At 56.7% G+C, this 25,282-nt stretch overlaps 1 protein-coding gene across 1 annotated transcript in view; it reads right to left on the reverse strand.

Annotated features, from left to right (window-relative positions):
* Nucleotides 1–24,719, reverse strand: part of VDR (vitamin D receptor) — a 32,907-nt gene extending 8,188 nt beyond the window's left edge. Inside the window, 4 exon segments of the mRNA XM_080570871.1 lie at nucleotides 5,844–5,974; nucleotides 11,424–11,574; nucleotides 12,950–13,021; nucleotides 24,494–24,719. Of these exon segments, the coding sequence (XP_080426997.1) occupies nucleotides 5,844–5,974; nucleotides 11,424–11,574; nucleotides 12,950–13,013 (346 nt within the window). The 5' untranslated portion in view covers nucleotides 13,014–13,021; nucleotides 24,494–24,719.
* Nucleotides 24,720–25,282: the final 563 nt, after the last annotated feature.

Raw genomic sequence — 25,282 nt, forward strand, 5'->3', positions numbered from 1 at the left:
CTCTGGTGGGAGCTTCTGAAAAGCAAGAGCATCTCCCAGAGCATCGCTTCCGCAGGGGAATGAACGCCGGCAAGCTTCGTGCTCCCTGGTCCTGTCCCCTAAGGATTTCCCTGTATGGATTCTGTATGGATTTCCCTGTACAGAATCCTGTACGGATTTCTCCGTACAGGGTCTGCACAACGAAGCACCAATTCCCGTCCATCCCAGGGTTTTGGTTGCATCGAGGTTTGGCCGACCACGCTGGGGGCTCTGAACCCACTGCAAAACCGCCAGTGATGCTGACGGAGAGGGGCTGTAGCCCCAGCTGGCAGCAGGTCCCTGTTTGGGTGTTTAATGCTCTGATAGGACTTGCCGGAGCCCACAGGAGACTAAAACCCAAAGGAAGGCCTGCAGGCAAATTGAAAAATCAGACAAAGTGGGGTTGCGAGTCCCTTCCAGCCTGCCTTGTGAGCGAGGGCGGCGCGAGCCAGCGCACTGACACGGCGGTGCTGGTGCAAGCCGCGACAGAGCCCAGCATCAAGGGATTGGGAAACGTCCCGGCACGGCTGGGGAAATCGTTCCAGGTGACGCCGGGGAGCAGCAAACCCCGAGCACGCCTTGCTTTGGGGAGGGAGAAGCGTTAGCAGCACACGGGTGAGGATGTCAGCGCGGGAGCGGCTTGCCGGCTCTACAAAGTTCCTGGGAAAAAGGATTAGCATCTCATTTGTGTGCTCAGGAGGACGGATGCGGCCCCGCATGCCCCTGCCTGCCTGCACCTTCCCCTAAAGGTCGCCCCAGGTCCGATCCCTTCCCCAGCGCCGAGCCGGAGGCATCCAGCCCCAGGCTCCTGGCACGAGCAGAGCGCTTGTGGGCTGCCCTGACCCCAAGCCCACGCGGAGGCTGAGATAACATCTGCCCATCGCTGCTGGACAGACGCGGGACCTCTCTGCAGACACCACAAGGACAGCAGGGAAAGCCACAGCCGACACCAGGGGTTGTGCTGGGGTTACCGAGCGCAGGGGGATGCGGCGGCCGGGCGAGGACACGGCCAAAGCAGGGACTCGGCCCGTCGGGTGAGGGAAGGGGCAGCCGAACAGCAGCCAAAGATGAAGTTTGGCAAACATCAGGCACGAAGCGCGCTCGCTGGATGTCGTTCAAGCATTTCATCTGAGCTTGCACGGCGGGCGCTTCTGCCTGCCCCAGCTGGGCACGGGGGACACTCGTCCGGCCCCAGGGGTGCAAAAAGCCACGGGGCTTTTCCCTCGCCCTGTGACAGCCTGCCTGGCATGGCTCTCAGAGCGGGGTGGCATTCGGGGTCTCGGCGGGACAGCGAGAAGCAGAAATGCCCCTTGCAGCAGCAGTGGCTTGCAGCCAGACGAGGGCTGAGCAGCGGAAGCAGCAGCGCTTCCGTGTTTAACATCACGGGGATGAGGCGCAAGCATCGAGGGCAGGAATCCTCCCCGAGCAGCCCCGCGGGGTGCTGAGACCCTGCTCAGCTGCCAAGGGTGCCCAGGATCGCTCTGCACCGGTTCACCTTCGCAGCAAAGCCGAATTCAGCCCCGCTGCCTCTCCCAAACTGGTGCCCCCCGACGTCCCCCAAATCCCAGCTCCCACCGCTGAGCCCTGAGCACCTTCGTCAGCGGGAGACGGGGTGGTTTGAGCGGCCGCCAAACCCCTGGGGGTGTTATCAGCCGGCGGGGACGGGACAGGACGAGCGGTGACACGGCCAAAACTCAGTGCGATGGGAGCACAAACTGCAGTGGGGGGGTAACGGGATGCCATGGGCTGGCCGGGAAGCACACACCTCCTACGGCACGTGGGTTTGCACGGGAACCGGAGGGGAGGAAAGCTTGAAACAGAAAACAAAGCGATGAGCAAGCAGCGGGGCTTTAAATCGCGGGTCTCGGAGCCAAGCGCAGCAGCCCCAGCGGCTGCAGGGCCCCCAGCTCCGGCTGCCCCCCGCCGAGCAGGTCGTGTCCCCCCGACGCAGCCGAGCCGCGGCTAACCAAAGCGATGCTGTTACAGATTTCAGAGAGGGCTCTCCAGCTGCTCGGCCCCCGCCAACGTCCCAGCCTGCCCTAATTACAGGCGACGCCGGCCGCTTCCAGCGGGCCGCTTCGAGCCCCCGGGGAGCAGACGCCCCCCAGCCAGCCCCCAAAGCCCAGACGCCGCCGGGTGCCGTTTTCCCGGCCGGCCGCCGCTCCTCCTTCCCTCTCGTGCTCCCGCTTTGCCTCTCGGCCAGCCTCCGGCGTCAGCACGGGGCCAGTGGCCGGCGTTGCACAAGGGCTGCCGGGGTGGGGAATAAGGGAATAAGAAAAATTCCACCTTTGGGGCACTGGGGACGCTGCTCGGTTTCGAGTCCCGCCGTCTGTTCGGGGAAGCGGAGGAGGGCTGCAGGCAGCATCTCCCTCCTGGCGCACCCACGGCCCTCGCCCATGGTCCCACGGAGTCGGGAAATTCCCCTTTCTCTTTCCAGCTTCTCCTCCTCTCTCCCTGGCTCCCGGAGGATGACTTTTTATTCTCCTCCCTTTAGGGGATTTTCAGCGCTGAGATCATAAACTGGGCCTCGCGGTGAGAAAGCTGAGCATCACCTGCTTGTGACTACAACCGCAAGCCTTCTCCCTGGAAAAGGGGAAAGTGGAGGGAGCAGCCCCGCGGGGTGCAGACCCCAGGCAAACCAGACCTTGCTGTGACATCGGGGAGGGGGATCACCGATGTCTGAGGACCCGGCTGCAGACGGACAAACAGCCCCAGGACACACTGAGCGCAGCTGGGACCCTCCCAAGGAGACTCCCTGATCCCAGCTGACGGGCACCGAGACAAGCACAAAAAATTCCCCGGCAATAACACAGCGGGGAGAGGACCAATGCAGCGCCACGAGGCTGCTGCGGCGACGCGTTATTTATCTCCCTGCTTTGCAGCAACACCTTTAGACCGTGCAGGCACGGGGGCAGCCAAGGGGAAGCCTGTCCCCTGTCCCCGCGTGCACACGCTGTAAACATCGGAGAGCTGATAAAAGCCAGGGGAAAACAGGGCAGAGACACCAAGAGAGGTGAATCGCCCGTGGGTTACGGGCGGCTGCGACACCCAGGTCCCTGGAGGGATGGATGTCCCTTCCCGAGTGCCAGGCAGCTGGCAAAAGGCAATTTTGGAGGACAAAAGGGATAACTTAAGCATTTTCTCGCCACCCAGGCAATAGGACCCTTCGTGCTGCTTTATCCTAGGAGAAATCATGGGCTAGCAGGCAGGGCAGGCGGCGGTAACCCCGGGGTGGAAACCTGTCCTCATCTGCCCCATCCAAAGAGAAGCAGCCCCTGAGCACATCTCCCACCACCGTGGCTTCTCGCCTGGGCTGCGAGGTGGGTTTTGCCTCCGCTGATCGCCTGCCGCTGTAAGCTTGCCCTGTGCTTTACCCCACGCAGATAAGACGGGTGGAAAACCACAAATATTTGCTAACGCTGGCTGCAGAGAGCTCGGGGTTGAACCGCAGGCGTTGCGGCGGGGCCGGGGATCAGCCCGACGGCTGCTGCTGCCCCCAGCCCGGCCCTGACCCTCGCTGCTCCCACGCGCTCGCCGGGCTCAGCGTGTTCCTGCTGCCCTCCAGCCTCCACCTCGTCCCCTCCCCGGGGACTCTTTCGCTCCCCGTGAATTTCGACACGCCAGATTCCCTTCGCCTCGTCGCGCTTCTCTGAGCGCCGGCTCCTCCAGCCCGTCACCGCAGCATCGAGCCCGCTGGCGACATCCCTGCAAACGTGGCTGAGGACGACGTCAAAACACAGCCTGGCTTTTAGGTCCAAGCACCCCAGGACTCGGGAAGGAGATGGGGGCTGCCTGCGCCAGACCTCAAATTAACACAAGCACGAGGCGTGTCGACATCTGCCCTATTCCTCCTCCTCTTTACCCCCATCTCGCTCTTATTTCTGCTTCGGACCCATCGGCAGCGGAGCAAATCCTGCCCGTCCTTGCCCGTGGCTCTCCTCATCGCCACCAATGACAGCCGGGGGAAGACACGAGCTCCCGTCCGGAGTTTAAAGATCCCTGATGCGACCTAAAAATAACAGCAGCACACCTTGTTCCCACTCGTTTAACCAGCACCAAAGTCCGCAGGAAGGTTATTTTTAGGCTCCTTGGTTAGGTTTCATTAATTCAGTAACGATTTGCTAAGGGGGTCGCTTACAAGTTAACTCCTGCCGAGAGCAGGCAGGTCCCGGGCCCCGGCCTGGGCGCGCTGCGGCCGCTGAATTTTCCAGCCCTTCCCAGCTAATTAACTGGTACAAGTCAACACGTTTCCCTCGTTAGCAACGGCCACACCAAATGAGCCGCAGCAACCGGAGCCGTAAGCTTCCAGCAGGCAGCTTTGTGCACTGGGGCATGGCAGCGCTCTGCTTTTCAATAACGCGGCGCATTCTCTCCGCGCGTCGCGATTACGAGATAACATCGGTACAAGAAGCACCATCAGAGGAGCCGGGTCTCTGACCACCCTGGGGACATCCCAGGAGGCCTCCGAGCTGGTTTTTGGTGCAGAAGGCGCCGAACGGCGCTGCTCCAACCAAGAAAAGCTGCAACCATAGATGCCAAAGCAGCAAAACGCCAAGACCACGCTTTGCGCAGAGCATTTTTCAGGCTGCTTGGTCAGCTACGGAGATGGGCTGGCTCTTCGCTCCCGTCCAGCCGTTAAACCGAGGGTTGTGGCTGTTTCTGCGGGGCAAAATGCAGGACGCGGTCTGAGCTACCGTGGGCTCACCCATCCCTGTACTCACACACGAGAAAGGTTCCCGTGGCACGCTACCTGCTCTTTGCCCCTCCACCTCTCCCCAGGGCATTGCTGCCAGTTTAAAAGGAGACCCAGGGACCTTCCACTCCTGGGGATCTGCTCGATCTTTGCGACACCTGGAAATTTAGGCATTTTCTCCTGCAAACCCCTGCAAGTTCTGCTTTGCCGGAGGAGCCAGACCTGCGTTTCGGCGGCGCGCCGTGACGTCAGGCGCTGTTTGCTCTCTGCTTGTCGCGTAAGGACACCAGCAGCACTCCAATTTTCCAGGCTGGTTCCAAATCTTCAGGTCCATCAATCACGGGACACGATGTCCTGTTTGCAGAGTCTCCTAGCAGAGGGCTGTTATTTTGGTTTGAACGCTACGCGAGCGCCTGCCTTCTCCCAAAGACTTAAGACGGGGAAAGCGCGTAGGAGGAAGTGTGTCAAACAGCTTTTATTTCTAAAAGCTGCTTATCTAAAAATATCGTTGAAGAAAATAAATATTTGGACAACATTAGTCTGTTTGGACTGGGTTAAAAACTACTTTGCCTCCCTCTGCTATTTGCTTAAGTCTCCGCCGTGCACGTGGCCGGGTGGCCGGGCTCACGTTGCAAGAACAAGGGCCCAAAAAAAAGGCCCGAGAGGTTTCGCAGAGCAAAAAGTCTGTCAATTCCACGTTGAATCGCCACCAAATGGCAAACCAGCCATACGGGGAAGCCCGTTTGGTTCTCCCTGCCTGCCGGGACAGGGCGAGGAGCTCGTGCTGCGCCAGGCCGATGGCTTTGCACGGGCAAGGCCGTGAGTTAATCAGCGACAGCCCCGGATGCGCTCCCCGTGGGGCTGCCCTCCAGCAGCCCGCAGAGACAGCCTGGCTCTGGCACAAGCAGCTCCCCACGCGGCTGACGGCCACGGGAACGGCCTCAATCATTAAATGAGCTCCTCTCAATCATTACCCACCACGTCCCCTGCCCTTTGCATCCTCTCCTTACAGAGCTTTTACAGCTTTACGCTCGCGCGCTTTCCTCCTGTGCCGTGCGTTGATTGAGAAGGAAAAGGACATCGGAGAGCAAGGCAGGGCCCTTCCCCACGGGACGCCCGGCTGCATACTCACACTCCTTCATCATGCCGATGTCCACGCAGCGCTTCAGCCGGCAGGCCTGGCAGTGCCGCCGGTTGTCCTTGGTGATTTTGCAGTCGCCGTTGAACGGACACGTGAACATCGCCTTCCTCTTCATGCTTCGCCTGGAGAGGAGCAGAGAAAACACCCAACTCAGTTTTCAACGCACAAAAGGCCACTCTGGACATCCGAGGGGGGGGAGATGCATCACAAACCCAGCTCCCCAAATAGCTGGAGAAAAACCCCCAAGGGCGCGTCAGAAACGGCGCTGACCTGACGCCGTGCAGCTCAGCCGGTCTCCGGCAAGGACCAAGCTCGGAAGGCTGCACCTGGTCGCACACATCTACGGGTTTGATCTCCGAGGTCCAGTCACTACAGCGCGGCACAAGAAGGGTGCCTTCTTAAAAGGACACAGCCTGGGGGTTCGAGCACCGCTTAACAGCTTGCTGGTTTCAAACTTACTTTGAAGCTGGAAAGAAGGAGGTGGAAGGATTGTAGAGAACCCCCCACCCGAGCCACCAGCAACAAAAGAAAAGCAGAGGGCAGGCCAGCATGTACCAAAGCAGCGTCATTAAACATTTACCAGCCTTTAAAGCCCGGCTTTGCTGGAATAACTGGCTGGAGTGCATGTTTGCGTGTGCACGAGAAAAATCTCACTGCAGGATACAAGAGAAACAACGCTTAACATAATAACCTGTTCTCCACCAAAACCACATCGTGCCACGTTAATCCGCTGCTACAATCAGGCCTGTAAATCTTCCAAGTACAAAGGGTCAAAGCCACAGCTCCCAGCGAAAAAACTCGCCTTCCTGCGCAGCCATCCAGCGCGACATCCACTAATGACACATTGCAGGCATAGCTGAGCTCGTCCATTCAGGGCGGTTTCGGAGATGCCACATCTTGGCTTTGGAGAAAGTTACTCAACGGCCTCCCATCGGTGAGCAAAGCTTATCTTTATCTGCAAGCATTTCCACGCACGCCGCTGTGAAGTGAAGATGGAGGGAAACCAAGCCCGGGGCGCCTCCGGGCTGGAAAGTCAAAGCGAGGATGCTCAGAGGGGCAAACGCCGCAGAAAAGCCCTTGGGAGAGCGCAGCGTGCTGAGATGCAGCTCGGGTACGACAGCAAGAAACCAAACCCGGCCGCCCCCGAGCTGGCGCTGCATTTCAGGGCCTGGAGGAAACATCCTCTGCGAAGAGGAGCCGTGATAAAATTCCCTCGTGGTATCAAAAGGGTGGCGCATGACCCCGAGCTCCCTGTGCAGATAACCCCGGGAGAAGGCAGAGAGGCAAGGGCAGACAGAGCTCCAGCCCAGGAACAGCGCCAAGGCTGCACGTATAGGGTATAAATATACGTTCCTGGGCTGCATGCAGCGTGCAATTAGAGGCTGCTTTAAAAAGGGAGATGTAAACAACGAGGCTTTGCTCTCCCTTCACCTAACGGATGAATAAATGCATTTAGGAAAACGAACGCAGGCAAGGCTGATGGCAGAGCCTCCACAACCTGCCTCACGCAGCGGTGCTCAGCTTGAAATTCGCGTTTCGCCCAGCAGCCGGCTCTCAGTTTTAATCATGTTTCTCTGGGTTTTCCCCTTTCACCAAGGCCAGCAGCACCTTTGCTTTCCCAGGAACAGGGACAAATGCTTCCCAAGCCAGGGGCGAAGCAGGATTTGGAACAGAGCACGCTGGAATCTCCCAGTTTCGGTGAACAACTCGGGTATTTTGAGTATCTGGAGCAGCATCTTCTCCCCTACAGCCCAGGGCAAGGCTGCGGAGGGCACAAACAAGAGAAAGACGAGGCCCTGGGGCAGGGAAAGATGTCCTGTGTGCAAACCAACATTATGGTTTTGGTATGAAAATTGCAGCTTATCCAAATCCAGGGCGGCTGGGCACAATAGAGGGTTTCTGAGCAGCCGCTTCTCTGCCCTAGGGGTCGGCGGCTCGTGGCTCCAAAGCGCCCGGCCTTGCATCAGCGGTGCGGAGGAGCGTGAGCACACAGTGTCCTGCTCCGGTGTATTTTTGTAAAGCCCCAGAACCGGCCATTTCAAGGCTCATTTAGATCCACGTCCCAGGCAGGCTGCCGAATGTTAAAAATAACGAGATCCCTCCCTGCGCAAACGCAGCCTGCGGGCGGGAGCAAACACAGCCAGCGGCGAGGGAGCTGGGCTCTGCCCAGCAAGGAGCTCCGAGGCCTGTAAGCAGAGGTGGTGGGGAAAGGGGACGGCGTTTCCACGGGTGTCCTCCAACATCACCACTCGCTGCCTGCAAACAAGGAGCATCAAGCACTGCAAAGCATGGGGGGGCACCCATCGCTCGCAGGACGCCCACCTCGCGGGGACACGGAGCCCTCCTGCTTCGGCTGCACCCAACAGGACCGATCATCAAAGGGAGCCTCTGAATTTTTGTTTGCAAGATGAAATTTTGATGCACACAGCTCTCCCTGCTCATAATCAAACCCCACAGCCGCCTTCTGAGCGCCGCATCCTTCTCATCAGCCCCAGGAGCAGGCTGGGGACCACACCGGGGGTCTTTTTGGCACCAAGCCTGCGGCAGAAGCACCGTTCCCTGAGAAGCAGGGCATGGCCAAACTGCTTGGGATCGGATAATTCCCTATTCCTTCCTCATGCTCCTTCACAGCCCCCCGGGGAAGCCAACCACCAACAGCCAAGGCCTGGAGCAGAGTGGTGGCTCTAGGGCACTACTCATATTTTCTCCCCCAGATCCCGACTGCTCCATCCTCCGCTCCTGGGAGATGATCAGACAACTACCCCTTTCCCCCAAAATGTCTTTGGAGACCCCCGGCACATTCTTGCTAGGGAAATACATTAGGAGCAGCCCTTTGAAGCGAGCCAAGGAGCAAGATGGGTGCTTGGTGCCTTCTGCTTGCTTTCCACCCCTTCCACAGGCAGCCCGGGCATCACCTTGGGCAGGTGCACGCCTCCTGCTGGGTGCTCAGCCCCATTCTCCAGGGTCCAGGATCACTCCTGGCCTCTGCGTCACCTGGATCTCAGCATCCTTTCCTCCCCCCATACTTAAAAATCACAGACCAGGCTCCCAGGTTGCCTCCCCTCCAGCAACAGCCACGTAGGTGCAGGAAGCCAACACAAGGGGACCGAGTGTTTTAAGCTAAACACCTCATGGCCCCAGGGAAGCACGCAAGAAAGGACGGATTTATTTTAAAATACACAAAAAAAAAAGCCAGCAAAACAGCGTCATGTAGAACAGCGCAAAGAACAATTGGGGAGGATTATAGGAGTGGGAGATGCAGTGATGCAGACAGGATGGGTGGGGAGCTGCTAGGTTTTGAAACACCCGGAGCCTTTCCAAGCAGCTCTGCTATTAACACCCAGGGTCAGGGCGCTGGGGGAGCCCGGGACTACTGAAGAAACCAGAGGAACCGCGGATGCTTCAGCCAAGTCACAGCAGAACAAATCACCGGGGTTTGGCCGCATTATGAGAGCCCCTGAGCAAACAGCAGAGCTCAATAAAAGGCCACTGTTGCCGTTGGCATCATTAATAAACAGTGGACTTTGAAGCAAGCGGCCAAAGGTTGGCTCGTGCCTGTTTGTGCCGCGGGTTACGTGCACGTCTGAGCACCCAGAGGTGCCCGTAAATTCCTAATGCCTTTTATAGAGCCATTAAACCCAGGACCCTCCTGGGTGATTTCACGCTGGATTAATGCTGGGAAATCACACACGGGTACGGCCCCCGAGGCAGATGAGAGCGACCCGGAGGTCCTTCACCCTCAGCTTGTGCTGCTGCAGCTCGATGCTCCCAGCCGCTCGCCCTCTTTTAGCTCCTTCCAGTGCAAGGCTGACCCCCAGGGAACAGCCACCAGGAACTGGCACCTGGGCAGCCATCCTCCAAAAACCTGCTCAGGGAAAACAAGCTGATTTTTTTTTTTTAATTGCACGTAAGCGCAAGCTGTTATAAAGCACGAGGTGCTTGCGAAGGGATCCTTAGCTTTTCTGGGGGAGTTGTAGGGGTCCAGGCTCCCCCGCTGCAGCCTTCTCAGGCAGAAAGCACTTGGATCTTGTGGCAGCAGCAAGCATTAATTAACTCAAGGGTTGAAAACGGCTGGTAAACAAGCTTGTTTCAGCAAGAGGGAACACACCAAGACCTAGCATGGGGACAGCGTGTCTGGGAAGGTTGATTAAAAAACATAGAACGAGCCTCAAATTGAAAATAAAGGCCTTATATGGGGCATGAAGGGCTAGCTGAAGATGGGAGCTTCTCACCTCATTAAAACGTCTGTTCAGAAATACTGTCACAATCGTACGTCGTACATGGTTACACCAGTGAGATAATAGAGACGGGGGAAATGCAGCAGCACTGGAGCCTCGTCGCACCCAGTTAAGGGTTTGTCAAGCAGCACCAGTCATTTCAGGGGTCGAGAGCCACTTCAGTGGCCACCACATGCACACGGGGGACGGGGAAGGTTGGGGACCCCAAATCAGAGCACGGAGGAGGGCACCTGAGAGAAGAGCTCGTCATTTAGCAGCAGCAGCGATTGAGGAAAATGTTGTTGCTCAAGTTGGCCAGGGTTCAGGCCGGCTGCAAGCCTGTGGTATGTGAAAAACCCCCATCTAGCCCCGAAATTCCTGCACGAGGAGGAGTCACGATTTTGCTGTGAAAGCCCGGGCTCTGCTTGATGTAAGAGCCCTGCTCGGCGTGCAAAGCCTCGAGCTCTGCTCTTTGCAATCCCCCAGCCACCTGCTGCTGCCATCTCATTACAGTGCAAAATACTTGAGCAAGGCTTTTCCCAGCCAGTCCCACACCAGTCATTATCTTACTTGGTCTCACCAGCACTTAGTCATTCTCTCACTTGGTGCAAGCGACCTGAACTCCCACGTGAATGGCTCAGCACCGTCGCTGCAGACACACGAGCCGCTAACAAACATCCACAAGCCTGCGGCCCCCACAGCTCTGAGATGTTTGTGCTTTGGGACAAGCCAGAGACTGCTCAAGACTCCCACCTGGCAGCGGAAAAAAGCCTCAGAAGAGCTGCACGTCCAGCCTACAGCTGCTTTAGGCTCCAGGAGCGGGGAGGGAAAGGCTGCTCGAGCTGGGGAGCAGCTCGGTGCCACCTCCAGCAGCGGGCAGGTTTCCCCGCGCATCTCCCACTACAGAAGCGCGCAGAGCTTCTGAGCAGACAGGCTGCTTTAAAGACAAGCTTGTGCCCAGCAAACCAGCTTAGTTTTCAAAAACCGCTCATTTCAGGTGTGTTTTTCCCAACCCATAGTGTGCTAGGGGCTTCTATGCTCCTGTCCACGCAGCACGTGGAGGTCTGCAAGGCTCCCAGAGAGATGGTTATGGGGAAAATTATTCTGCAGCAGTGGATCGCCATGGCAAGCCACAAAAAGGGAAGTGCTTTGGGGCCTCTCCGTTGTCGAGATCTGCAGGCATATCAGCTGGTTGCAACGCGGGCACAGGGCCGGCAGAGCCGCCCGCAGCCCAGCGCTGTAGGGCTGCAGGTAACGAGCCACAGCCAGGCAGCACCCCAAGGACCACGTCACCTTCTCCTCAAAGCTCGAGGACGGCAGGGTAAGCCTCCTTTCTCCCCAGAGATTCGCTCACCTGAAGAAGCCCTTGCAGCCTTCGCAGGTCATGGCGTTGAAGTGAAAGCCCGTGGCTCTGTCCCCACAGACCCCACAGATTCGGGGCACGTTCCTGTCGAACTCGCCGGCTGGGTCAGGAAGCGACGTGCTGGCAGCCACGGTCTCCATGTCTGGGGGAGCAGAGGAAGGCAGGTATTTATTTCCAGCTGTCACAGCTTCACAAAAAGCTAATTAGGTGCAAGTAAAGGATGCCTCCTTACATTCAAGGTGATCCGATGAGAAAAGCTTCCTCCAATCCCCCCTGCCCATGCTCCCAGCCTTAAGCACACTGCAGAACGTGCTCACATTTATCTGTTCTTAAATGGGAAGGGTCCTACAGCCCACCCCAAACCCTGATCTTTTTTTTTTTTCTCCCCACTCCTTTGTGTTTGTTGTCGAGAAAAAAACCTTGAAAGGACCCAAATTCACCCAAACCAGAGCTGCAAAACCACAGGGAAAGAGGTCACACCGCCTGCCAGCTAGAGCAGAATTTCCCTTGTGCACAGACAGGAAGCGACACCAGCACACTCATGCCAGCTCCCGTAAGTGAGAAAAATCCCAAACGCAAGTCAACTGAACGTTGTTTAAAAAAAAAAATCCTCAGCAGGGACGTAAACAAGGGAGGAAGGAAACAGTGCTCCTAGCGCAGAGCATGTGCAACGTAACTGAAATAAATATTAAAAGGGAGCTTTTAATAGGCTTTCCCTGGCTCATGATATCCACCAGCGCAAGTCTATCTGCTGTTACAAAGACGAAATATCTAAAAGCAAGAAAATAAAGGTTAGGAGCTTCCACGGTGCCAGGTCTCGGTAAGGACCCCACAGCCCGTGTCTCCAGGCGGCACCACCCCGCAGCTCAGCTCCTGTGCCCCCGTGTCCCCACGCACAGGACGCATTATTCCATTTGTGCATCTCAGGATGAGAGATTTTCAAGTTGATTCGAGAGCTTCAAGCGACCTTTTTTCCTGTTTCTTTTTTTTCATTTTTTTTTTTAAAGTTTTATTTATGTATATTCTCAAGAGGTGCTGCAGATAGCTGCTGTCTAGGCCTAGTCTGCTCTCAGAAGGCTTCCAGCTGATGCATTGTCCTGTACAAAACATCATCAGTCACTCGGTGACTGCAGACAAGGAGTCTGGAACAAAAGCGAGTTCAGAAAAAAAAACAAAAAACAGAACAACAAGAGCCCAACCCTCACGAGCAATTTAAACCCCACCGTACGTCTGCCAGACTGCTGGTGCTCGATGCCAGAGGAGCCTGGACTCCTCTCGACCCGCTGCTGGGGACAGAGCCCTGCAGAGGTTGCCCACGGAGCCCCAGACCGCAGCTGGCAACGCACGAGGGAGATGCCCCCAGAGCACCTGGGGACCCCTGGGTCCCAAAGCAGCTGCAGCAGCTCTCAGTTCTTGGTTTCTCGTGTACCTCGCTTGAAATTTAGCATGACCGAGGCTCCTTTAGCTAGGGGTCCTGTACGGAAAGGGACAGGAGCCCGAGGAGGGCTGGCATTTACCTGGGTCTGGGAGATAAGCCATGTCCTGCCGGTGCGCTTCCCAGGAGCTCTGGAGCTGGGACATGGACCCACCTGCAACGACACGGACAGGACAGTCTGAGACAGCTCCGAGGTCGACGAGCCGGGGCAGGCCGACCACAGCTCGCACCCCGAGAGGCGTGGGGTGACCCGGAGGCAGCCAGCCCCACCGGGCACCACGCGCCGGGTTCCCACCGCGGATCCGGGAGGAGATGTCGCAACGCTCCGGCACGTTGCTGGGGGAGCCCGGGGAACGCGGCGAGAGAGAGAAAGAGCAAGGGCACGGGAAGGAAAAGGCAGCGAGAGCCGCACGGCTCGTTCCCTTCACCTCGGTAATATTTTCCTATAAATTTCAATTTCACAATTCAGCCTGTCAGGCGCTCAGCGGCGTGCGACCCGCCGGCTCGCGGGGGATGGCGCAAAGCGGAGCTGGATGGCTGCTATAAACGCGGGTCCTCGCGCAGCAGAGCATGCATCTTCAAAGTCAATGGGATCACTGCGGCGCTGAGAGCCGAGGATGGGGAGGTTTCGGAGGTTTTGCTCCCTCCTCACGTCACTTTGTTCTTTCAGCTTGCAGACGGAAGCACCACACCAGCGCTGGGCTAACACGGTCTTAAAATAGGGATAGGAAAAAGGTTTTCAGAGATGGGAACGAGGTTTTAAGGTGCTTCGCCTTCCTTAAGCTTCCCCCTGTCTTGGGGAGCAGGGGAGCTGGGTGGTTTATCCTTGGGGGTCACCACACTGCTCCCAACACAACCTCACAGCCCGAAGTGATGACAGTGCCGTAAGACCCCCCTGCGGAGACCCCAGAGCTCGCTCCCGGGTGTGCAGACACCCGAAGCATCCACCAGACACCACGGCACCTGTGCTCCTCCAGCACCTCGTGCTGCTCCTGCTCTGCCCCCCTTCCCAGGACCACGCAGAGGGGCGCTGACACCCCCGGGATGGGGAAAGCAGGCGCTGGTGGCAGCCTAGGGGAGGTCTCCCGCCGCCCTCGTCGCGCCTCTCGCGCTCTGCCAGCTCTCCGTGAAGAAGCAGGAGGTGATTTGCTCACCGCTGCTCGTTAGGGAGCAGCAAGCCCGCGCCGGCCGCAATTCCCGCAGGGATGATGGCGCGGCGTCGAGCTGCCGTCGCAGACTTCTTGGAAAACCTTACTCAGCCCCATCATGGACATGACGTCGGCAGGCGGGGTGGAGCGCGCGCAGGAGTTTCCCTCCACCCCCACGAAAGGTCGTTCATTCATCAAACGTGACATTTAGCCTTCACCTCTTGGAAAAAAAAAAGCAAAATAATTTGTTTTTAAAAGCGCTGACCTCTCCCCACCGGGCACCCAAAAAGTCAGGCTAGTTTTGCAGCAGTCACAGCAAAGTTTCGGTGAGCTGGCTTGCAGCCGCAAGCAGAGCAGCCCTGCTTTGTTAAATTTAAGGTTTTGCACCGCCTCAAACCCAAGGCTCCACAAACAGGTCAGGAGACTTGATTTCCAGTGACCCCTATTTTTTTTTCTCTGGTTTGTACAGAGTTGTAGCAGCTCGAACAGCCCCAAGATGCCGGCGGGGAAGGCTGTGTGGTCGCACTCAGTCGCAGCGCCCCGCCGGGATGCTGCCAGATGACACTCGGGGAAAGGAGCAGCACAGAAGCTGCCGTGCCCGGGGTTTGAGCACCTGGGAAACGCTCACCTGCTGGAGACACGTTGAGGGGGGAGAAGAGCGCAGCTCGATCAGCCAGCTCTGTGCAAAGCGCTGCCAGCAGCTGTTATTTCGGCCAGGGCTGCGACAGATCCCGCGTACCCGGGCTGAGACAGCCGGGGGGATGCTGAGAGCACAGGCATGGGGCAGGAGGTCAGCAGCCGTGCTCGGGGAGGGCAGCAGGAGAGCTGGGGAACAAACCTGGTGGGAGCAGGACACCTGGGAGCATCCTGGGGAGGGGGCTGACATTCCCTAGGTGCGCCCAATTCCCTTCAAACTGGGGTAGAGTCATCCTGAAGATGGGCATAATAGCCATCGAGCCATAATAGCCACCAAACCCGCAACCTGCTGGCCATAGGCTGGGACAACAGGCAGAGGGTAGAGAGGGAACTTGAACAAGAACCGGGTGCGGGAAGTTGTACCTGCCGCTGAGCCCAAGGGAGGAAGGATTCTCTGCTTTTAAGCCCGTATTTGCATCTGAGTCCCCCCGGTAACCGCTCAGACTCCGGTAGGAAGCGTTTATGCTGAAGCGTTTTCTCGTGCTTTATCACTTTCCTTTTTCTCCTGCCAGCTTGCCGTTGCAAAACCCGCGCTCGCGGCTCTTCAAGGCTTGGCAGAAGGGAGAAGGCTCCGGAGGATGACGGCTCCCGCTGAAAGCCTTACTCACCCGCTCTCAGCGTCTGCTTCCTCCCCAGCACCGCGGCGCTGAGACGCTGCCTCCCGACAGCGCGTTCCCCTCCTGGCATCAGCAGAGGCCGGAGCAAAGGCTAGCACAAAGCCGGCTCGGACAGCTGCTGCACAAACCCCGGCTCGGCGGGCTTGGCTTCAGATGCCCCCCGCTTTCCCGACGCGCAGGGCCAGGAACGCATTTTTGACATCAACTCCCAGGAGAGAAAAAGCCTTTAAAGCGACTGTTAGGGGCTCTGCGTGCTTTCAGCGAGCCAGGTTTTGCTTGCTGAAAGCAACAGGCGAGAGCTCAGGGAAAACGGGAGCTTGCGGTGCTCGGGAGGAGGAGGGTGAGGGGCAGGGGCAGCAGAGCCGTGCCTGGATGCTCACGGGGCAGTCAGACCCCTTACACCTCGCACCAGGCAAATTCACAACTAGAATTAAGACCAAGGCTTTGTCTGGCTGAGGGTGCAAATATAAGGAGCCCGTATCCAGCCTCCCGTGCCCAGGAGGCTCCGGCTTCACCATCGTGCTGAAGATCTGGGGAGAAAGCGAGCCAGTTAAGGAACGGCTGAGCCTTCCCCGGACAGCGCGGGTGGCACCTCCTTGAAGAGGCTTTAAAGCCTTCAGGGTTTTGAGACTAACAACCTTAAACGTTCGCAGGATACAGAAAATACCGTTACAATAGCAGGAAAATATTTGTCAAGTTCTCAATATCTTTGTTTCCCCATCGAAACACATTTTTGGGTTCGTTTCTTTGCCAAGCAAAACAAAAAGCTTTACTCACACAGCCTGAAAAGAACAGGCTGGCTTCTTACGCCTAAGCAAATCCTCACCCCAACGCCTCTTCGACTTGCTGCTGAAGACTCTGCTTAGTCTTGGAGAGGCCCGTTCATTCACACGGAGGTTTTTTTACTATTTCCCTGGCTCTCACACTCAATTAACATCGCTGTTGACACATCAAAACAAAGCGATGCTCCGCGGAGCATCCCCAGAGCCACTGGCAACGCACTTGCATCTCGAGAAGATATTCCAGTACAAATCAGCCTATTCAAGACATCCAGTCACGGCATGCGAGCAACCCCTTTCTCTATTAAAAAGGCAATTAAATCATTTCCTTCTGTAGCTCCAGGGAGCCCTGCTGCTGCTCTCCGTGAGATTTATTAGGGGAGCTGACTGACAGCCTCCCGCGAGGACGAAGCGCTGCTTCCACGGGCACATCTGGAGCCCAGCACCGGTCCGTGCGGGGACGGTGGCTCCGCACAGGGCACGTGGATGGACGGAGCAGGTGAAGCTCCCTGCACTACGCTCACCTCCGTTTCTGGGTTAGAAGCAGGCTGTCATTTCTTTTTGCAACACCCAGAGTGGCTGCAACCTCCTGGGAGCTGGGCAAGGAGGCTGTCGAGGCTGGCAGAGTCAGGAGCCTGGCAGCTCTTTTATCACCTGCTGCAAGCCAGCTCCTGCCACCCCTTCCCCCATTAACCTGATCAGATGTAAAACCCTCCTGGAGCGCTACCAACGCCCCCAGACCTGGGCTGGAGGCGCCTCCGTGCCAGGAACACGTAAGCATGACAATTCCTACCCCGGAGAGGCCAGACACTCCCAGTCTGCAAACAGCATGTCGCTGCCGTGAGACAGCCGCGCGGCAGCTGGAGGAGCTAACACCAGCAGCCTCGAGAAGGTCAAAGGGACCCGAAAACCCCACTCGAAGGATGCTCATCACCTTCCCCAGGAGGAATCGGGGGCTGTCCAAATGCTTCGTGGTGCTGGACAGAGCAAGCCCAGGGACACGCAAAACTCAATCACAGCCACCCCAACGCATCCCTGTGACGCAGTTAGGAGCAGACACCGGTGCCTTGGTGACAACGCTCAAATAAGGCAGCATTTATGGAGCAGGATCAGGTCTGCTCTCAGCCCTGTGGGGCCCTTCCCACCCACTGGGGCTGGTGGGGACCCAGAAGAGGGGATATTTGGGTTTCCACAGCCATCGTGCTGATACCGCCCTTCCCGGCTCTTTGGGAAAGGGCGATGGCTTTCCCCGGGTGTCAGAGAAACCCAAACCCTGCAGAACAGCTCCAGGAGACCTCGCGAGCACACAGGAGCGTGCGACCCTCCAAAATCTGTCCCTCACCCCTCGGTGCAGCGACACGGCCTCAAGCAAGCACATGCACGGGGCAGGTCCGAGGGCCGTGGACGTGTTTCCTCTTGCCCCACCTTGCACCACTGCAGGCTGGAATCTGGGGCTGGAGTCCAGGCACAAACGGCACCAACAGGCAGGAGAAGGAGCAGGGGACACCGTGGCCGGAGACAAGCATCGTGATGCAAGCCTTCAACAGCTTTCCTAGCATGGAGAGGCAGGAGAAAAACATCTGGCCATACACAAGCTCTTTTACCACATCAGCCAAGTATCTTTATGGGATCTCACATTGCAATTAGGCAACAAATCCTTACATGCGCAGGTAAAAGCAGAAAATATTTCTGAGCGCCGTTCCCCTGACGGGGAGGAATGAAGTAAACAGATTTCCAGATTACCGCTCGGGCACAGCATCAAAAATACCTCCAACCTGACTCCTCGCTGGCACGACGCTTTGTCATCGAGGCCATGAAGAAGTAGCCAGAGCCCACAGTGCAGAAACCCCGCTGGATCCGCGAGCCGAGGACACCACCAGCACCAGCAGGATCACTAATACGGGATTTTTGTGAGCACCAGATCTTCCCTCAACCTCACCTTCAACAAATAGATGGAAGCAACTTTTCACATGGCTGCAACTCAGAGCTGGTGGATTGCCCTGTTTTTCCTTTTCAGCTTGTATCATGGCTTTGTGGCACAAGCCAGTACCTCTTGGTGTCACCTCGGTTGGCCACAGGCACAAGGAGAGATGGAGGAGGTCTTGTTCGAGCCCACCTGGCTCAGGCTCTGCCCTTGTTCCCAGCCACGACCCTCTCCGAGCCGTGCAACCCTCTCTGGACCAGCTTGACGCAAGAGCTTGCAGACAGAGCCAGCTCTCAGGACCGGCTGCCAACTGGGATGAGCAAGCCCGGCACACCCCACCTGCCCATCGGCTGCCGATAAGGGTAATTAATAAGGGCAATTAACAGAGACGAGCGCTCGGTTACGGCATCGCTGGAGCGCCCACGGAGCCCCTGTCCCTCTCTGGAGGAGCCACCGCGGCGGCAGAGCGCACGGCGAGCACCGAGCCACGCAGGGGCTGCCGTGGGCTCCCCCTGGGCACCGGAGCTTGCCGAGCCCCCTTCCTACCTCTGACCAGCTCCTGATGTCCACCAGCACGGGGAGGATCTGCCTCGGGGACCCTCGTCCAGAAGCAATGCCCAAAAATCGCTCGGAGCACCACCCTGGGGTGAAGGAGCTGTTGCATTTTAGCGTCACGTACCTGTGATTCATTTAGAGATTCAGAGCCCCAAAACATTTCTAGAGCAAGAGCAGTCATAAAAGCTTTCAGATAGGGGCAACGTTTCGGCAAAGCCTTGTTCTCATAGACTTTGATTTCAAAGAAGACGTCGAGCAATGATTCAGCACCGACATCGTGCAAAAAAAGTCTCACACACCTCGAGTCCACATGCAGATCACTGCCTCTTTATGAACTTCAGCGTCCTGGGTAATTTTGGCCCCTTTGTCCCAATCAGGCCCAAAATATTCCTACAGTATAAGCCAGTCCCAACCCCAGTGCCTCCAGTCTGAGCGGGTAACCACCAGTTGCTCTTCTCCTTGCAAGCCTGAGCAGCCCCAGGCCTGGGGCACCCCCAAAAGCAGGGTCCAGCAGCACTGGGGTCCCACACGGGTTTGGGGGTGAAGCAACCAGCTCAGCCCCCCACCAGCGCCCTGCCAAACGGGGGCTGGTTCCCAGCAATGGGGTGAACAATTCCCATTTCCCCTCATAGGAGGTGACAGGAGATGACCGCCACGTGCTTTGAAGGGGAACAGGAAGGCAGGAGACGCCTCTCCCAGCCTCATCCGAGCCCTTTTGTCCTTGTCTGGCACCAAACCCCACGGGCTGCCTGCCCCAGAACAGAAACGCGGGGTTTTAGCAGGAAGAATGCCCCGAGTGCGGGGGGAGATGCAGCTGGTGCCAGCTCCAGCCACCACCGATACAAAAACCAGGAAAAAAAGAGAGGGAAGGGTGAAGGTTTGCCAACCGATAACGTGCACGCAAGGCAGATCAAACACACCCGTGCTGGGACAACTCACCCCAGGAACGAGGCAGTGGCTCTGAGCTTCGGTGCCACAGGCAGGGGTCCAACACATCAGCCCCAGCGCTTGGCCCCGCAGACCCCATTACACAGCTGATATTCCCCGTTTGCTCCATCCCTCCTCAAAGCTCCCCCTCCAAAGCGGCTGCATTTAAGGTGCAGCAGCACATAATGGTGCACATCAGCAACTGGTGCACGTTAATAAAGCACGGCCACGGACGGTCCCTGCACTCCGAAGGAGAAGCAAGGTCCCTGACCACTGCCTCTGCACATTTCGGGAGGGATGCCTGCCCTCCCCGTGAGCATCACCCGCAGACGCCGAGTTTGTTTCGCAGCCTCGCGAGGACCGTGACTCGCAGAGAGCAAACAAAGCCCGGCCACGCAGCCTGAGGCTCGAGGGACGACCTAGAAAACAGCGCAGCATCAAGTGGAGAGAGCCCACGGCAGCGGGGCGAGCTGCAGGCTGCCTCGCTTCCTGCGCAGAGCCACGGGAGGATGTTAGTCATGAATGAGAAGTGGTAAGATGACAAAAAAAAAAGTCATCAGACCTGTGCAATGAAAGTTGTATTGGTTTCCCTTGGCCCAGAAGCTGTTGCATGCGTTTGTGATTTGTTTAAGGAGAAAGGCAGCTGTTAGATGTTAAGCTGGATTATCTCCAAAGTGGTTTATGTGCTGCTATCGTGCTGCACTCACAGCAAAGTGATTTAAAACTCCGGCACGGCTGCCAGCCTGCTCTGCCTAAAACACGGTGCCTTGGTTATGCCCAAACCCAGCTACTCAGCATCCGGAACAGAACCTCATTTATTCCTCCCAATCCGCCAGCCCCATGCTGCTCCAACAGGGCACCCAGCCCTTCTTCCACACCCAGCTCAGCAGCCGAAACCCACGGTGCTTCCTTAGCTCAGCTCAGCCTGACAGAAAAGCACTTTTTGGCTCAAGCACAGAACCAGCCAGTTTAGACCAAAATCTTCCCGGCCCTTCCTGCGCCCACGAGCAGCTCTGCTGGCGCTGAGCACCCCGAGGAGCAGCAGCCGGGGTGACACGCTGCTTCGGGGGGCAGTTCTGGTCACTGATGCTCTTCATGCCCCTGTCACCCCAAAACCTGCAGGGCATGGAGGCGGTCACCATCGGTGCAGCCCTTCAGCCGCATCCGAGGGGTTTGTTCTGTGCACATTTGTCTCTAAACGGGAGCTCCGGTCTGTCAAAACCGGTCCGGAGCGAACACACGTGGCGTGTTCACACTTGCACGTTGGCCAAGCCGCTGCCAGGATCCCTTCCCACTGCAAACCAGGGCTAAAAACGCCGCAGGCAGCGCGACAGCAGCGTGGGAGCCCAACTTCATCCCTCCTGAGGGGATGCTGGAGGCGCCGCGCGACACCTTCAGCCCCGAGGTCGGCAGGAAGGCACGAGCGTTGGTTTGCAGGAAGGATTTGACCCCTCGTGGCTCACCAAAACAGCCCGCAAGCCGCTCTGGGTTCGGTGGAAGGGCCTGATCCTGGCCGTGCCTCAGGCACACCGAGCTGGCCTCCGCACGAGGTGCTCCGAGCGCTGGTCCCTGTGAAGGTGCAGCAGTGGGATTGCTCCTTGCCTGCCTCTGGGGGAAGCTGCTTAAGGCAAGACAGCTATTTAACAGCCAGCACCGTCCCTGCCTCTAATATTCATTAGCTCATGGGGAAAAAAAGGGACAAAGCACAAAAAAAAATAATAGTCCTGCTATATTTCGCCTGCCCCCCCATGTGTCTACGACTTACCGCAGGCTGCGGAAGCCGAGGAAGAAGCCATCTCAGCCTGATCCCGGCTGCACAAAGTCCTGCTTGGCTGCCCTAAGGTGGTCAAGGGCTACAGAATAAAGCCAGCTACGGGAAGCTACTCACAAAAATCAGAACAAACAGTCAAGACCGGAGCTCCCGGAGGTGCCTCGGGACGCGCTGAGGCTGGGAGCGCTGCGGGCTGTCACTGCCGAGCCGGAGGGAGCGGAGCCGTGTTTGCTTTTCAGACGGACGCGGTGAACAAACACATGTTTACTGGCACAGCCTCTCTCCAAACAGCACCGCAGCTGGTACTTAGTCACCCGCTAGAGCTTCACCAAAAATTTACCTTCGTCGGGGGACGCAGGAGCCAGGCATTTGCTCCCCCCGAGCTCCCAGGTGGGAGCCCGGCAGGTTTGCAGAGCTGGCTGAGCACGAAGCCCTTCCAACCACAGGGCGGGCTCCGAAATTAAATCTCCACCAGCTGCACCGCGCAGCACTTGGCATTAAGGTGCTGTAACCCTAGCCCATTCACAAATTATCAGCAGCAGATGTCTGCCTCTCCTAACCTTTTGGCTTGTCGCTTTAACTGCGGACAGGAGTAGCATGCAACAGCCATTTCCTTCTTCCACATTTCCACTTCTTATCTGGAAGAGTTATTTCTCCAAGCTAATGTTTCCAATGGAAACTCTGCCTTCAGCTTAGTCAACACGATTTCCACGCTGATATCTCTGTTGTTCTGCCCGCGCCGTTGTGCCTCGGAGTAACAGCAGCACATCTGCACCCAGCTAATTGCAGGGCACGGCAAGGACAGGGCAAAGGGAATGCTTGGTCCTAACAAATTCACAACAGCAGTTATTTCCACTGATTCTTCCCCGTGACACTTCGTGTCCCCCGAAGCCTCCCTGGATTTCAGTCACCCGCTCCTCTCGCCCCAAATCGCTCCTCGTGTGCTTCGTCTGTGCCCTCGTTTCCCAACCCCTAATTCCCCGGCGAGAGCAGCCGAAGAATCCTTGCTCTCATACGCCAAAAATTCAGGAAGGACCAACGGAAAGGAGCTGTCCCTGCATGTGGCAAATACCACACTGCTTAAGGGCTTCTCCCCTATTTCGAAACGTATGCAAACAGGTTCTCGTGAAGAATGCAAACTGCTCTATCCTTCTCCAGAAGGGGAAAAAAAAAAGTCACACCAAGAATATACAACCCCCCAGGAAGTCTGATGTTGAAAATCTCCTCATATCAAGTCTATGCTGTTTTTTTTGTTTGTTTTCTGCTAGAGACAGAGGACAAGCTTCAGCAATAGTATTCTGCAGCTCACTCAGCCTAGGAATAACGACCTGAAGACGTGACCTGGAGCTGTGAGATGGAGAATTGGAGCCTTCGCCCCCCTGACACAGAGCAAGTGTCAGGAGGTGCCCGGCCACCCCCCAGCAGAAACAACTCACAGCTTGTTCCAGACCACCAGGAGAGGATGGGAGGGCTGGAGAGCCACCCGAGCTCAGCACCAGGGGCTGCAGCCACAGCTAGACCCGACAAAACCAGGTCAGGTATTACAACAGACACACCTCAGGCTCCTGCCCTGCTAAAAACAAGGGGGTTAAAAACAGGCAAGCACTCGGATATCAAGGCTAGGCTCCGGGAGAACGGCTCCTCTTTGCGAGGTGCCAACCTGGAGCTCTGCAGAACGAGTCCAGAATTCAAGGTCTTGGGATTCTCAAAATCATATCATATGCAGAAAAGATAGGGCCCTTCTGAGGCTGCCGATCTGCTCCAGTGGCCTTTGAAATAATAAACTAATTTACTAAGATTCCGGTAGATAGAGAGCAACATCTGAAGTCGCTCCCAGAAGCAGAGAACCGGCAGCTTTGGTCGGTTTGTGCTGGGAGCAGATGGTAGGTGCTCACCGTGAGATGCCGAGAACACCCAGCCACACTCACGGACCTACCTTGTGAAAAAACAAACAAAAAACACCTTGTGAAAGACAACAAAATTTAAGCCCCTTGCATCAACCTAGACGTGTCAAGCTGCTCTGACTGCAGACTTTCTACCTTGCTGCGTTATTTCCTACACTGTTTTCAGACATTTCGCTTATTAGGGCGGGGAAAAATACTGACTTGGAGGAAGCCACATTTGGAGAAGCAGCAAGTGACAGGAGCTGATTTGTGATGGATTAGTCACCTTAAACCAACACCATAGAAACACAAGCCTTGACCAGCCCTCGTTACAAGAGGCAGATAAACCCCGCAGGCTTCCCCACTGATTTAAAAAAAAGATCCAGCTTCACCACCAAGCACATTTCCCAGGAATTTGGCATTACGGCAGACAGTAAGTGCCACCACGAGTCTTACTGCTGAAAAAAGAAAAAAAATTAGCTTCCAAAACACAGCATAACAGGACCAAAAGCCTCACCCGTGCAAACAGGCAGGAAGTTACAGCACAACCACGGCAGCTGCCAGCTTTTAGGTACGATGGGACCTGACATCAGCGCATCCCTCAGCCTGCACGCACTGAAAGGACAGGGCTGGTGCATCCCTGGGGGCTATTTCCAGTTTGTGGGAGCAACAGACCGAAGCACACCACCCGAGGCCACCCCACAGTCAGCAATATTTGCATGCATGCAAATGCAACGGGACAGGAACTGCAAGGGAGCACCTCTGGGACCAAACTCTCCAGCTCTCCCCAGTCCCTCAGGGGAGATCCCTGCCTTGCACACAGGCTCCCGAGGCTCAGCTTGCCACCGTGCTGTCTCCTCATTGACTCACTACTTGCTTTAATTCTTTACCTTCGGGTCATCCCACTTCTCATCCACGATGAAGCCCAGCCTGCTTGCCTGCACCTTTGGAGCCCAAGCATTCCCAACAAACCTTAATTTCCTTGCGAGCCACGAGCAGAGCAGTGTTTCCTCAGCAGATCTCTATCAGCTGCATAAAGGACAACTAGAAACGCAGCAGCCACAGGTTAAAGCAAACAGACAACAGCACCAAGCCAGAAGGGGGAGGACGGGGACATCAGAGCAAGAAGCAAAACAAGAGACACAAAACAAAGAGGCCATCTCACCGAGGAGACAAAAGATAAAACAAAGGGATTGTGAAGCCTTAAAATTAACTGCAATTTTTCTCGAAGGAGTTTTTCAAAATCGCAGCAGATCAGGGACCCTAAGGAAGGCAGCAGACCCACGAGCTTGGTGGAGCCCTCGGTCCCCCAGGATGGTTTTTTACCTGCAGTAGGTGCCCGGGGAGCGAGGCTACAAGGAGCTGGCTCCTAGGCTGCTGTTTCTCATGCCTGTCTGGACGAGCCGACGGGCAAATTCAGGGCTCAGCACAGCTGCAGCACGTGACATCGAGGCAGTCATGCCCTGCCCTCGACAGGCAGTTCCTTCTCCAGCAATTTTACTGCTACTTAAGGAAGTGAGTGGGTGAGCAGGGTTAAAATTGTTCCCCTCTACTCAGAAAAGCAGAATTACCCGCAGATTTCTCCTTCCCAGAGATGAGCTGTAGGAATCCCGTTACCCCACAGCAGCCGGTTTCGGTTCAGCTTGCCTCGAGCCGAGTGCTCTGACCAGGTAGGTCTGGGCTGCAGAAAGTCTCTGTGCTTTTAACCACCGTGGTTAAACGCTGCTCTGACCAGCCAGGAGTTAAACACCACTGCTCCCACCAGCGGGTCCATGTTACCCACGGATTTCGGCACCACCTCAGGTCCAGCCTCGTCCTTACTGTCCCTGCTAAGTCTTCGCAGCGGGGATCCCAACCAGGGCCACAGACAGGTTTTGTCACAACACGCTTCACTGGTTTGAAATTCTGTCATGCATGCAAAGTTAAAAAAAATGAAGGAAGGGCCTCTCGCAGTGCACGTCCAGCAGCTCTGGTACAAATACAGGGTCTCCTACCCTGCTATAGCGAGCAATAACTTATATTTGAAGAGCAGGCAGCCCAACCACGCCAGTTTTTGCACCCTCTCCCAGTAATGTGCAGTCAGTGTCAACAAGGACAGCGTGGGAGGCAGCACCA

Source organism: Anser brachyrhynchus (assembly GCF_964034855.1).
Source record: "Anser brachyrhynchus genome assembly, chromosome: 29".
Taxonomy (NCBI): Eukaryota; Metazoa; Chordata; class Aves; order Anseriformes; family Anatidae; genus Anser; species Anser brachyrhynchus.